General features: G+C 41.9%; 2 protein-coding genes across 2 annotated transcripts; one reads left to right on the forward strand and one right to left on the reverse strand.

Annotated features, from left to right (window-relative positions):
• Positions 1–1296: 1296 nt before the first annotated feature.
• On the forward strand, positions 1297–6296 carry LOC103718116 (UPF0051 protein in atpA 3'region-like). Its single transcript, XM_008806790.4, has 2 exons — positions 1297–2889; positions 5764–6296. The coding sequence occupies exons 1-2, from the start codon at positions 1444–1446 to the stop codon at positions 5980–5982; spliced, it is 1665 nt and encodes a 554-aa protein (XP_008805012.2). The 5' UTR covers positions 1297–1443; the 3' UTR covers positions 5983–6296.
• A 2299-nt stretch (positions 6297–8595) lies between these two features.
• Positions 8596–14189, reverse strand: LOC103718117 (selT-like protein). Its single transcript, XM_026808866.2, has 4 exons — positions 13929–14189; positions 13762–13832; positions 12931–13246; positions 8596–8943 (listed from the first exon to the last, which is right to left on the reverse strand). The coding sequence occupies exons 1-4, from the start codon at positions 14103–14105 to the stop codon at positions 8866–8868; spliced, it is 642 nt and encodes a 213-aa protein (XP_026664667.2). The 5' UTR covers positions 14106–14189; the 3' UTR covers positions 8596–8865.
• Positions 14190–14601: the final 412 nt, after the last annotated feature.

A 14601-nucleotide genomic window follows, 5' to 3' on the forward strand; every position in this document is an offset into this window, starting at 1 on the left:
TCTTATCTTAAAAGATTTTTGATATATAAGGAAGGCTCTCTTGGCATTTAAAGCTATATATATATATATCTTAAAATAAGTAAACAATCTGCAGATTGGTTAGCCAAAGGAATGGATGCTGTTGGGGGAAAAATGGATTGTCCAAAGCACGTGGATATATTGCCGGCACTTGATGGCGAGCGCGACGGCGCCCGACCTCAAGGCGCCCAACCTCAGCGCGCCCTGGCCTCAAAGCTTGCAGCCTTGATCTTGGTTAAGTTGAACCCCATCGATCCCAAGCCCAAAGGAGACCCAGTCAAAGGAAGAAGCAGACTCCTCCACTCCACCAAAAATCAAGTCCCCCTCCTCCTCATCCGGGATCCAATCCCGCGATCTCCGCCCCAGCGACTATCAACGATTAAATGCGCACGATCGCAATGGACCTCCAGCCAGCCCAAAATCTTGGGCCGTCCACGGCAACTCATTAATTCACATGATTACGTCCAATCATTACAATAACTCATTAATTCGCACAGTCACGTCACAGGTAACCCATACACCCCCGTTATAAAAAGGGGAAACTTCTTTCTTCTGGAGAGAGATCTTTCTTTTACGTAACCTCTCTGCTGGCTCCATCAAAAAATCCCCTCCGACTTAAGTATCGGAGGGCCGGCACCGGAACTTCCGGCCACCGGTTTCTTGCAGATCCTCCGGAGAAAGCTGTCCACCGCCGCACCCCCTGCTAGAACTCCTCCTCCTCGATCCGTGGTCACCTTCGGATCCAGTTTCCAGCAACAGATGCTAATATTAAGTCAAATGAGAACACCCCTCTTCATCCTCCCTTGTCATATGGTGTAGCGGCTAGGGCTCATGGATGCCGTCTTCTTGGATTGTACGTTTGTTTGGAGACTTGCCTCCCTCCGTGTACCCCCCCCCCAACCCCAAAAAAAAAAAAAAAAATCTGAGAAGACTTCCTCATTAACTTCGGTTTTATTTGTCGCAAATAGATTCCCCATCGCGTGCGGCACCGAATGCTTCCTTCGACTCTCCAAACAGGGATTCATGTCATCTTTTCTCCAGAACACGAGTTTGACACGGCTCCGGACATCCCGTTCCAAGCCGGAACTCGGAATGGGTCAGGGTTGTATCCTTCGCTCGACAGAAGGGTGCACCTTCCTTCGTGCGAATCCACCGTTGGACACGGCGATCTAGCGGTGGATTCGCGGGAAGGAAGGTGAATCCTTCTCTCGCACGAAAGATACAACCCCGATCTACTCGAAGTCGGGTCAACGCAACGAGATCAAAGCCACGTGAGCGTCGCGGAGCTCATCGCGCTCCCGATTCCATCCCGCGCTGCATCCCCTCCACACGCCCCTGCCCTTCCATTCTTCTCTCACGTCTCTTCTCAGTTCTCACCCCACCTCGTCTCTCTCTGTCTCGCTCCATCCAGCCATTAATCCATCCATGGCCGCATCTTCTTTTTCTCTGCTCTCCCCTCCGTCGATCGCCGCCCCACCAATCCGAAACCCTAATAGAAACAGAACGAATTCCTCGATTCTCGATCGAGGGCTAGGGCTAGGGCTCCTCCCCTATCGAACCCTAGCCCGCCCCAAGAAACCCTCCCTCCGTGTTCGCGCCGTCCAGACCGACCGCCGGCCTAGCCGCCCTCCCGGCGGTGGCGGCGGCGACGCCGGCGATGACGCGATCCAGCGATTCCTGAAGCGGGACTACAAGTGGGGCTTCGTCTCGGACATCGAGTCCTTCTCGATCCCCAAGGGCCTCTCGGAGGACACTGTCCGCTCCATCTCGGCCCTCAAGGGCGAGCCCGAGTGGATGCTCCGCTTCCGCCTCGACGCCCTCCGCCGCTTCCTCTCCCTCCGCGAGCCCCGCTGGTCGGACAACCGCTACGCCCCCATCGACTTCCAGTCCATGTGCTACTACTCCGAGCCCAAGCGCAAGCCCAAGCTCGACTCCCTCGAGGGGGCCGACCCCGAGCTCCTCGCCACCTTCGACCGCCTCGGCATCCCCCTCAACGAGCAGAAGCGCCTCGCCAATGTCGCCGTCGACGCCGTCATGGACTCGACCTCCATCGCCACCACCCACCGCGAGGCCCTCGCCGAGAAAGGCGTCATCTTTTGCTCCATCTCGGAGGCCATCCGCGAGTACCCCGACCTCGTCCGTCGCTACCTCGGGAGGGTCGTGCCCCCAGGGGACAACTACTACGCCGCCCTCAATTCGGCCGTCTTCAGCGACGGCTCCTTCTGCTACATCCCCAAGGACACCGTCTCCCCCATGGAGATCTCGACCTACTTCCGGATCAATGACCGGGAGACGGGCCAGTTCGAGAGGACGCTTATAATCGCCGATGAGCGGAGCTATGTGAGCTACTTGGAGGGCTGCACGGCGCCGTCGTACGATAAGAACCAGCTCCACGCCGCGGTGGTGGAGCTGTACTGCGCCGATGGGGCCGAGATCAAGTACTCCACGGTGCAGAACTGGTATGCAGGGGACGAGGAAGGGAATGGTGGGATCTACAATTTCGTGACAAAGAGGGGCCTTTGTGATGGTGATCGGTCCAAGATTTCGTGGACCCAGGTGGAAACTGGGTCTGCAATAACGTGGAAGTACCCGAGTGTGGTTCTGAAGGGGAATGATACGCTGGGCGAGTTCTACTCGGTGGCCCTGACAAAGGATTATCAGCAGGCCGACACCGGAACGAAGATGATTCATGTGGGGAAGAATTCGAGGAGTAGGATCATTTCCAAGGGTATCTCAGCAGGGAGGTCGAGGAATTGCTACCGTGGCCTTGTTCAGGTCCAGCCCCAGGCAGAAAATGCCCGGAATTTCTCACAGTGTGATTCTATGCTTATCGGGGACACAGCCGGCGCCAACACGTATCCATACATACAGGTAGGTTCCTCAGACCAGTGCTAGTGTTCATGGTAATATTGGTTTACCTTGATAGGGCTCGGCGTGTCATGGTTAGTTCCTTTTTCGCCTGCTTAACTGATACACTTTGGTGCTGAGTATATAGAAAAAGGGCAGTTATGAATGATGGATTTCTCGGTTTTAACTGCAGATCTTTTGTCTGCTTGTTTTTTGGTGCAAATAAATGCATTCTGAGTTTGTTAGAATTAAGCTCCAGGAAGTGGCTCGAAGTTGAAACTTAGAATCTCAGGAGGATGCCTTTTTTAACTCCTTTGCTTATGGACTTGCTTTAGTTTGAAGTTTGGTGGGGTATGGTCTAGGTAGCTATAAGAGGTTGCCTCATTTTGGTGCTCTACGGTTAGTAGGCCAAAATCAAACTGCAGTTACCTGAGTAGATTTGGATGTGGGAAAAGATGACATAATGAAGATGCATTCACTGGATGGGGAAGAACAAGAAAGAAAAGAAGGGAGACAGGAACATTGGATATCAGTTATTGCAGATAGCTTCTTCTAAGTTTGTTTGTCATTTCTTGGGTATGTGACAATTGGCAAAGTACATCTACCTTTGGTTCAAATATTATTTCTGAAAAAACTTGATATCAAACTTGCAAATTTATATTTGCATCTACCATGGAAAATACTCTGGTGAATGGATGAATGATTTGGATTGATTAATGATACATGAGATTAGATAGGGAGACATATGGATGATTGTTATCTCTGATAGAGGTCTGTTAGTCAGTCATGAAAAAGAGGTGGGCTAGGGGGGGGGGGGGTTGCTTTGATGGAAGTTATGCTTGATGCATCTATAATTGTTCCAGATTTCTGACAATACATGATGAGGCTAGGAGAGGGACTTAGTTCAGGATTGTGGCTGTCATGGAGGCTACTTGATCGTATGGCCAGAAGAAGAGTTTGATAAATTACATACAGAAGGCACATGCTAGTGATTCAAATTCATGAGGATACAAGGCATTGCATTGAGGTATCTTATGAAGGGTTGTGATCTTTGCAGGAGAACTGTTGAGAGGAGAGGTTGGATGAAGGGTTAGTTACTAGACTATTATGATATGATGAGACACAAGAGCTCTTCAAACTTTAATGATTGCAAACTTACAAGTGATTGGCTCTGATGCCTAGTTTCAACAGCAGTAGAAGTGTTTGAAAAATCTGAACTGCGCAAAAGTGGCATCATTTTGTCAACCAGAAGGAGATGGCTAGTTAGAAAGGGGGGAAAGGAAGAAAGGAAATTGAATGTGCAAAGCTAGACCAAAACTCACTCCAAAATGACGTCAGTTCCATTACATGCCATGAATAAATGATATCCAACTTTTCCAAACATCCTCCATATGTTGGTCATTATTCTGAAAAAAATCTCCTGTGTCACCTAGTTCCATGCTGGATGACCTTCCAGGCTCTTCCAAATCTTTCTTGAAATACAAAATACCCTGTTGAAAAGCCAATACAATGCAAATTCTTTTGACGACCCCCCCCCCCCCCCCCCCCAAAAAAAAAAAAAAAAAAAAAACTCCTTGGAAGTCATATGTACATCATGTGATTCAGAATTAAGCTAGGATATTGGTGTATCCAAGGGAACAGGCTAGATTAATGTTATTCTTTGTGCATTTGCAGTGTCTAACTTCTCTACTATGTGCACTTGCACTGTTTTTACTAGCTCTCCAGAGGAACTCTGGAGGATATGAAAACCAGTTGCATCCTTTGTCTTAGAATTAGCTTTGGAGATTGATCATTTTATTAGATGTCTCAGGATTCACATTTGATTTGATTGGGAAATATAGTCTTTGGAGTGGTGGTCTTTGTACCTTGTAATCTTGCAGTGTACCACACGACCACTAAATTCAGTGCAGATGATTAGCAAGTTGGATTGAAATTCACTTACTATAGGTTTGCTAAGGCCATGGCAACCTTTGCATGGAAAGGATATAGATATAGCGGGTGCTTTGATTGTATCTTGTCAATGTTTGAAATTTTTTGATTTGCTGAGATGCTTCAGCTTGAGGCATCAAACTCTTTGATCAAGATCAAAGTGGCTGGTTTCTGTCAGTTGCAGTACTCCAAAGTTTTGTTTGTTACAATTTGCCTGAAACAAAGCTGATTTTGTTTTGTCCTTAACAGGACAATTTCAGTTTCAGCCCACTATTTCAGTTTTCATGAAACATAAAATTCACTAAAAAATGTGGATCTGACTTATATGATGCACACTTTTAAAAGCATCCTCAACAAAAATCTGGTAGGATGAACATCCACAAACCTGCCTTTGTAAAATGGGATAAAACAGCCAACCATTTCTTATTGGTTTTCTTGTTTTTCTAATAAGTTATTACTTCCAAAGTCTGAATTAAGATGCTAGTAAGCTTTGTCCCTGTCACATTGTACGAGGTTCATGCTATGAATTAAGGCTGTTCCTTTCAATGTCCCAGTCCTGCCAGAATTCCTGTTTTACACTTTTGAAAGACATTTCATTCACAGAAATAATCTTGTGATGCCACATCCATAGACCCTATGGCAGAACAGATTTTCAAGTCAATTCTTTTAAATTTGCACTAGTTTTGATTTCGTTTGACTAATGTTCCAACGTGAGTTTCAACAAACTGATACCTTCTCTATGGTTATTTGCATCATTTAAATTAGCTAAACAATTTTGGTATTTTTGATTTCTTGTTTTCTGCAATGCTCCTTTACATTAGGAACTTTATGAGGCATTGTCCATCTGGTGTACTTCTATAACTGCCCACTGATATTTGCCAATTTACAACTCAATATATGTTAGAGATCTTATATGTACACCGTTTGCTATGCCTTGTTATATTGATCAACTGACTGTATATCAAACAGGTAAAGAACCCTACAGCCCGTGTAGAGCATGAGGCAAGCACTTCCAAGATTGGCGAAGATCAGCTATTCTATTTTCAGCAGAGGGGAATTGATCATGAAAAGGCTGTTGCAGCCATGATTGGTGGATTCTGCAGGGATGTTTTTGACAAGCTTCCTCTAGAGTTTGCCTCAGAGGTGAATGCACTCATGAATCTAAAGCTGGAGGGGTCTGTGGGATAACTGTGGATTGTCGCTGTGGGTGGACCAGTAAATTTTTGTTTGTAAAATGACTGAAGGTCAACATTTGTATAGTATGAAACGGTGAGTGAGTATTAGTTAATGGGCGTAAATTTTCCAAATCTTGTGCCGATATCACATGGAATTGATATTATGGGTCTTCATTTTCTTTCCTCTTCTTGTTTTGTCAGTGAGGAATTGGCTGTTTATTATGTGAATTACAGTTATTAAATTGCGATAGCTTATCTACAATGAGTTATATGTACTATTACCAAAAATTTTAGCACCTTGATTAGCAAGTCATATAATATCCTCTATTTTTGGTGGGCCTCCAATAATCTTACAGATTCCTTTTGCTTGTTGACTGAAGCCACTAATATGATTTAATATGCTTTGTTTTACAATATGTTTTCAGATATGCAGGTTGTGCTAGCGCATGGAGCAGAATCTGTAACTTCAGCTCTGAAAGTTCATTTTTTTCCTCTGAATAATTAACAGCAAATGATTTTATAAAGTAAATGTTGTAATCACTGGTCAAGGACTGAGAAACTGCACGCGATAATGTTAAATTGCATGGTAATGATGATTGTGATGAGGATCTCTGAGGTAAACTTTACTTGTGGAGGTAGCCTGATATCCAGACAAGATAAATAAATCTGTGGCCGAGACCGAGCATGTGAAAACCTACTTTGCTTTCAAACTAATGATCATGAAAGATTTGCAGTTGTATAGAAATTTTACCATTCAACAATCTTATGCTGATGTGCACTTGTATACTGATCAACTTTTACCTTTCAAGAATCTTATGCTCCTTCCAGGTACTAACGGCAACTAAACTGACCTTTTATTAGAGTTTTCTTGGTGGTTCATGTTCCATATCTGGAGCTAAAGCAAGGCCTGCCCTTGGCTCAGAATTTCCATCAATTGATGGATGCTTTGTATCTTGAAGTATAAACCACTGTCTAGCGGAAGCACCATGCGCGTCGGTGAGGAATCCAAACTGCAGAGAAATTGCCAAGACAAATTAGACCATACCAGATTAGGAAGCAGATAAGAGGTTGGAGGGTCTTTCGTATCATACACTAATCACATTAAGAATATGCATCGAGGAGGAAACCAAAATGAGTGGGTTGGGTTCATTAGGAAGAACAACACCTAATAGAATCGAACATGATTTATACAAAAGAGGATTCTTAATCTGAAAGCAAGATAATTAGATAACAAAGGAGGTGGTCTCCATCGGGTATTCCAGTATAGTCAATGTCTACCACCTTTAGACGCCATAATTAGCTCATTTCTGACAAGAGGTACTCCAAGAGTGCCATTGCAGCCATCCACCTCCACTAATGGCCTCCATTTGCATGTCTAGAGCTCGAAAATATTATTCCAATCAGCTACTCTAGAATTCCCGGCGTTCCAGCCTCATGGATTGATGATATTTTAGCATATTAGCCGTCAGTTTCTCCAAGACTGCTGTTGTTGCTGTCCATCTCCATGTTTACCTCATTTATTCCTTATGCTTCTGTTTAATAGGATTAAAAATGATCTTGCTCTCGTTACCCATTCATAGGATGACAAAAGAAAGGTTCAGATCAGCTTCTATGAAAGCACCAATTCTGTACCTCATGAGAACACATGGTAGATAAACTTCTATTAACTCTTAAGCTGGGCAGAAGCCTGCCATCACATAATGGCAAAAGGAGAAAGATAGGCACACGTAGTATCCCCCACCAAACACTACAAAAACTAGGACACTGAATATATATACGTTCCAACTCTGTATGTCTTCACTCTGACATTTTCTTTTGTCATGGGTAACGAGAGCAAAAACATTTTTAATCCTATTGAGCTCCGCTAGGGGAACAGGAGCATAGGGAAAACAAAATAAAACTTCAAAAAGGAAAGAATTCGAGTTGTGGAGAAAGTTATGTAGATATTTTCGACTCCTGTTCTCGTTCTAACTTACCATCTAGCAAGGAGGCATCTTTCCTCGATAAAAAAGAGAAGGGACAAAAACATACCAGTTGAGACGAACTAGGGAAGCATACGATCCTTTATCAATTCAGTCCCTTGACATAGGCTTACGATATTTTGGCTAGTCTCGTCTTGTTTATCCTGATTTATTCCCGTAAAGAATTTGTTCAAATTTTGCAATGGATATAGCTCCTCTTCCGACATGAAATCTAAGCACAGGAAGGAATGCAGCCCGAGTTAACCTGGATCCAAAAGAGAACCATATTTGGTTACGATTGAGACTCACATACGATAGCCATTCAGTGGGTGTAACTTTCTATTGATTTCTTGAACCATAACTTTGCAGGGTATTACTAGGTCATCGTAGTGATTACGTTGCATGCATGCCCAACTTGATTACAGTGTGGCAACGTGGAAGGAATTTGGACATCAACATTTTCTTGATAGCAAGAGTTCAACACAATTCAGTAAAACTATTTTGACCCAAACTAGGTCTGAGCTCGCACATACATACATGACCTCCACTCGGCTTGCCATTCATCTAATCAATTGCAACAGTGGTTAAAGGCGGGGCTTTTTTCCAGTCGGCAAAATTTTTGATGTGCCTCATTATAGGTGTGATTATTGAATACTACAATACTCTAAAGATCATGGAACTTTGCCAGCAGATTGATTACACAATTGGGAGATTCAATTTTTTTTTGTTTTAAAACAACTCAGTAATCATTCAGAGAGCCAATAGATACACAGTAAGAAGGCAGACTAACAAAGTTTTTGAGTGGTAGAAGTTGTCAACTCTTTTTCCTGAAAAAAGTCATAGGACAGTGGACCGATCAGATGGTGCAACTTTGGTGAAGTGAATCCCCAGTCTACTAGGACCAAACACTTCCAACGTTCTTCCTGAATGCATAATTAGGCAACCCTGCTGGCAATTAGTTCTCTCAACTCAACTTCACCAGGGAACCTGTGCTCCTGCAGTTTAGAGAAAACCTACAAGGTTGGGGCAAAAAAAAAAGCCGTTCATAAGTACAAAAATATGATTGTAGAAAAAAATCAAGCAGCAACAGAAGTATAAACTACCTTACAGAAAGATAATTGCAAGAATATTTTGATAGTTTCCAATGCATTTGCAGGGTGAACACTTTAATTAGAAAATCGGACAATAAAATAATAATTAATTTTACTGAACATATGCATATAGAATACATCAGGTCAAAAAAACAAGATTTAGACATGCAGTATTATCAAAAAATCATGCATGTGAGTCCAATATTTCTCAAAAATTTTCAAGTTTTCATACATAAATCCAAATTCTTTCAAAACATCAAATTCACCTCATCAACTATGAATTATGGCAGGATCCTTTCATAATACCGCATATCTACTTGCAGTGAAGTTCTTCACGATAACTTAAATGTCACCGTTTAACCCTCTTTTATGGGGTCCTTTGCTAATGTTTAACCCCCATTGGTAGGTTCTTTGTGCCGCGCCACTTGTGCGGCATGCCGCCCCTTTTGCGGCATAAACTCTTCAAGATTAATCAAGCACCAAATCTCAACCCCCGTTGGAAAGGTCCTTAGTATAGTCAGACTGAGTCCAAAAACTTCTTGAATCTAAACTCGTTCAGATTAACAAAATACATTATACAATGTGGTATCGAAATCAATCAAGTAACCTCAATTTTATCGGTTATGCATCATATAGTATTCCAAGCTATAAAATATTTAACAATAAAATACTATGCATCAATTCACCAATCATGAATAATTCAACTCAAAAAATATTAATAATTAACCGATGAATTTAGAAAAAAGGTTACATCACTTTCCTCACAAGTACATTGACAAATCCATATAATCCCGAAAAATTCCTTCTCAAGATCCTTAGGATAATTAGGATAATGACATGGGCCGACGAAGTCGAGATCGAGCTCTTCGACATCCCTAGAGGTGGCCAAAAGGATCAACTTCTCAATGTCATCATTGTATTGGGAAGGCTCTGAGAGGCAGAGGTAGAGACGAGAAACCTTTTGTTCTTGGTAGTGATCCTTAAACCACCTAGTAAGAAAAGATGAAAACAGACGATAAGATTAACATCATTGCAGCCGTTGAATGTTGGGAGGTGTTTAGCCTCGATCTCATCAAGTGGCTCTTGTCAGGCTCAATGTATGGGAATCAAAGAAGATCATAAGAACTGGTTGTAAAAGTCAACGATTCGGCTGGTAAAGTGGTGGAATTGATTGCAGAACTGAACGAAACAACCTCCATGGCAGTGCCATTTAGAGAACTAAATGACTCTTCCTCTTTGTTAGAGCTGGATACAGAACTCAAGAGCTCTGATTCATGGTGATGGTGAGGCTTCTTCTCCTTTCCAAGCTTGATAAAGATTGAGGAAGCAATGAGAAAAACTAACAAAAGGTCGGTGGCTTTCGGCAAATATGGCGAGGCCCAAGCCGCAGCCACAATGGCAGTGAACAATGATAAAATCTTGGAAAAGAAAAAGAAGTGGAGAGGACAGTGGCGGCCAGCTTCACAAAACAAAGAAAGGAACTAATAGATTAGTGAAACAAGGAAATAACTTCGTCGAAACAACATCCGTATGAGGCTCCATGCACTCGCTGGCAGTTGGTGGTTGAACGGGCATCCTCAAAGGAGTCCAAGAGACTTTGGCCAAAAGTCCGACATGGTCGTATTTGACACATTGCCAAGGATTTAATTGGTGATTAATGATATAGGAAAGAAAAAATTAAAACAAAGCAACCTCTCCTTTGAGACAAAATCTGACGCATCGCAGGCAAAATTCCGATCGAAGGTGGCCTTATAGAGAAGGGGGCAGATCGGACAGTGGAACAGAGGGAGGAGATCTCATTACCTTGTTGCTGGCAAGGGATCTGCTGTGGCGACCGAATGGTGGTGGACTACATCCGCGACGAAAGGAATAAAAATTCTAGTGATTCAATACTGGGGGCTGAGATCCATGATGGAGGTCATCAGAGGATGCTGGAGTAGCTTTAAATAGCGCAAAACCAGGGGTCCTTCAGGTTCGGAATCCTTCCATCGTTTGACTCCTACTTGGAGTCGAGATAGAAAGGTGACTTCTATCGAGAGTCTGCCTCTTCTGGTGCATGTGCACGCCAAGTCCGCCCACAGCACATGCAGAGAATATGCCTAGCATAAAAATCTTTTTTTCTATTCTGGGCTAATTATTCTTCCTAGGCCGATCAAGTGGCCCAGCCCAGCTCTCTATCAAGCCCCAAATGGGCTGAGTATTACATTACAACTGATCTGAAGCTTTTCATGCTTTCAATCTCAATAGCTCAATTTATCATGGGAAAAAAAAATCCATCAGGTAGGACAGTTTTTTTGGTCGGTTAGAATAAATTCTCACAAATCAAGAGCTTAACAGCAACTATTTCCTCTTCCTTTGCACTTTGTCATCCCAAATAAATGGATGAGAAAAATGTAATGGAACATAAGGATAAGGAAGATATACATTAGAAATGTAAAAGCATGTGCATTACATGAAAAGTACAACTACTATTTCCTCTTCCTTTGCACTTTGTCATCCCAAATAAATGGAAGGGAAAAGTTTAAAGGAACATAAGGATAAGGAAGATAAAAATAAGAAATGAAAAAGCTTGTGCATTGGATGAAAAGTATAAAGGCTCTTACAGTCCAAAAGTTAGAACAACGGGAGACAACAGTCAGCGGGTTGTGGAACTGATAATTAACACTAAAGAATAATCATTTCTTCTTTCTAGTGGAGACAACTAGAAAGCTTTCACAGAAAACCACTATCATGAATCAGATTAATATACTTAGAAGCATGACATGTACCAAGTACCAACAATATAGTTAGTATAATTTTAGTAGGAGACATCATGCTCTACCAAAAAAAAAAAAAAAAAAGGAGGAAGGTGAAGAACAAGAACAAGCCATCATGACAAACTTAGTGCTCATAAATAAATTATGAAAGAAATATCAACATCTTATCCAGAAAATGCATATATTTAACCACATATCATGTTTCTGCAGCTAGACCTTAATGGAAAATGAAATAGGTACATCCAAATAGATGTGGCAAAAAGAAGGGGAAAAGAATAATTGGATGCAAGAAGAGAGAAAAATATAGAAGAGCATTTGATTAGTTATATAACAAATAATAAGAATCAAAAATTATAAATTAAAGTAGGCATTAAAAGGTGCAGTCCCTCAAGCAAATAACTTTAATTTCTTAGGATAAAAAATAGTACACAACAATGGGAATACTAAATCATTGCCCAACATGGTTTGATAACAATGTTGATGTTTAACAGATACAGTCATGCAACCTATTTTCAATACAGTTACAAATTTGTTGGTTTTATTTTCCATAAAGAGCACTTCAAACAGTGGATATAAATTTCATTTGTGCAATGTACAATACCATCTCTTTCAGCTAATTTCCATACAGTAAAGAAGTGTAGAAATAAATCTACGAATCCAAAAGGACCATTTACAAAGTCATTAGTTGATATACTGACAGGATACCATCATGAACAATGTCAAGACATTTTCTTGGAAGGTTCATCCTGCACTGCATAACCTCTATCACTCAACCATGAATGATTCACTTTTCACTGCCTCACAAGTAGAAGAACACCAGAAACAAAGTGTTTTCTAAGAAGGTTGGTCCCTCTTGAAGCATGTGCAGTATATTTTATGCAATAATGATGCAGACATAATTTGTGAAATTTCACCAATCAAAAAGTGAAAATAACAATTGTAAATTATCCCACGTGTCATGTTAACATTTTTTTATTGAATTTTGCAACGCATAATGCTTGCTTGGTTGCTGCCAAGATGCAGTTAATGACAAGAACAGCACACTTGTTTCTTTGTCTAGACTAGACAGATTTAGAGGCAGCATCAAATGAATGTATATGACAAAATATATAAGTCAAAACTAGCCATAGAAGGTGCAAGCATAGTGTCTTACCAAGTCACCATTGCAGTAAACTTCAAATGCACCAGTGCTCTGTAGCATAGACTGTGCAAAGTTGCCGAAAAGCCAAGTTGTGGCAATAGCTCCAAACCTATTAGCACGCAAGCTAAAGTACCATGGAGGTGGTGTCATTCCCAGCCTTGGGAAAATCTGATCACCTGCCACTACAACTGCAATAGTTCCAACTTGAACAATAGGAACCACTTTGCTTAGTAGACGTTTTGGAAGGGCTGGGGGGTAATTTGACAAAATTACTTCAATCCCAGGAAAAGAAGTTTCCAGCATTTTCTTCATTGTCATTGCATTTCCCCTGACAAAATGGAATACTTTTAGTCATATAATGAAAAATTATCATATTACAGAAATCCCATTTTAATGCATTCTTGTTACATAGAATGTCAATATTTCCTGATTATATATAAGTGCATGGAAGAAAGCATGACCTTTAGATTCTTTATCGGTAGTATAAACATTTTAGTTAGATTAGAAATTAATTGTTGGATATCTAGTATATGAGGGAGGTTAGGTCACATTTCTATTCCCCCGTAAGAAAACGAAATAGGAGCTTGAAGTAGTAATCCAGTGCCATGTTGTCAAGAATAAAAATTAATGAAATCTAAGAAAGAAGACATTATCTCCTAAGATACCAAAATCATTAATTTGCAATAAAAATTACATGAGTGATTATAGGAGTTAGGAGAAAATTACAGCAGCAATTCAAATTCAAATAGAGAGAAAATAGGAAAGAAATAATGAGAAGATTACAACAATAGTTTGAATTCAAAAATTGAATTTGAATGGAGAGAACTTAAGGTATGTTATTACCTATAAGAGCAAGCGACACAGAATTTCAGTTCCACAATGGTGCCGTAACCTAATCCTCGGTGTTGATTACCCTGCCAAAATACAAGAAAGAGGCAAAATCTATGATTCGAGGGAAAAGAAATAGAAAGCGGTGAAGAGAGAAGAGGAGCGAGGACTGAGGGAGATACCTGGGCGGTGAATAAATCGGTCTTTTGGTGGATGGCGGGGGGCGGCTGGCGGTGGTGGTGGTGGATGAGAGACTGGTGCTTCGGGGGAGGAGGGGGAGGCGGGGTGAAAAGATTGAGGAGATCGGAGCAGAAGAGGAATATGGGAAACCCTAAAAGGAGAAGCTGGACGCGATCCATCCTCGCCGGCGAAAAGCTCACTCTCCGGCTGCTGCTGGGAAAACACAACAAAAAGGACTTCCGACCCTCGGACTTATCGCGCGAGATAAAAAGCTTCGTGCCGGTCTTTTTTTTTTTTTGCTTAAAACGTGCCGGTCTTCGACCACGCTTCGTTCGTGGACAGCCGACCTTTAGGTTTTGGGCTTCACGGGCGGGTTAACCCGAGAGCAATCGAAAACTGGACCGGGCCTGGATGGGTTTAGACCCGATCAGGTTGGGTTTGGGCCAAAAATGTCAACCCGAGTCGGGCTTGGCCTAAGACATTGGGCAACCCCAACCCAAGCCTGAACCCTTATAAATGTATAATATACACATATTAAAAATCCAAAATTTTAGCAGTGTCCGTTTCACTATATGCATTTGAAATTGCATATTGTACTCATATGTTGCTATTCCAAACATAGTTTGTTTTAACATTAGATGATATTCATATGGTATTGGAGGATTGATAGGTGAT

Source organism: Phoenix dactylifera, chromosome 12 (assembly GCF_009389715.1).
Source record: "Phoenix dactylifera cultivar Barhee BC4 chromosome 12, palm_55x_up_171113_PBpolish2nd_filt_p, whole genome shotgun sequence".
Classification (NCBI taxonomy): Eukaryota; Viridiplantae; Streptophyta; class Magnoliopsida; order Arecales; family Arecaceae; genus Phoenix; species Phoenix dactylifera.

Bases quoted from the DNA above. Each gene is read 5' to 3' on its own strand.
- LOC103718117 (XM_026808866.2), bottom strand. From the start codon at position 14,105: ATGGATCGCGTCCAGCTTCTCCTTTTAGGGTTTCCCATATTCCTCTTC. The intron at 13,247-13,761 runs GTAATAACATAC...CCATTTTGTCAG, and splicing joins TGTGTCGCTTGCTCTTATAG to GGGAAATGCAATGACAATGA. The intron at 8,944-12,930 runs GTAAGACACTAT...CCAACCTTGTAG, and splicing joins TTTACTGCAATGGTGACTTG to GTTTTCTCTAAACTGCAGGA.
- LOC103718116 (XM_008806790.4), top strand. From the start codon at position 1,444: ATGGCCGCATCTTCTTTTTCTCTGCTCTCCCCTCCGTCGATCGCCGCC. The intron at 2,890-5,763 runs GTAGGTTCCTCA...TATATCAAACAG, and splicing joins ACACGTATCCATACATACAG to GTAAAGAACCCTACAGCCCG.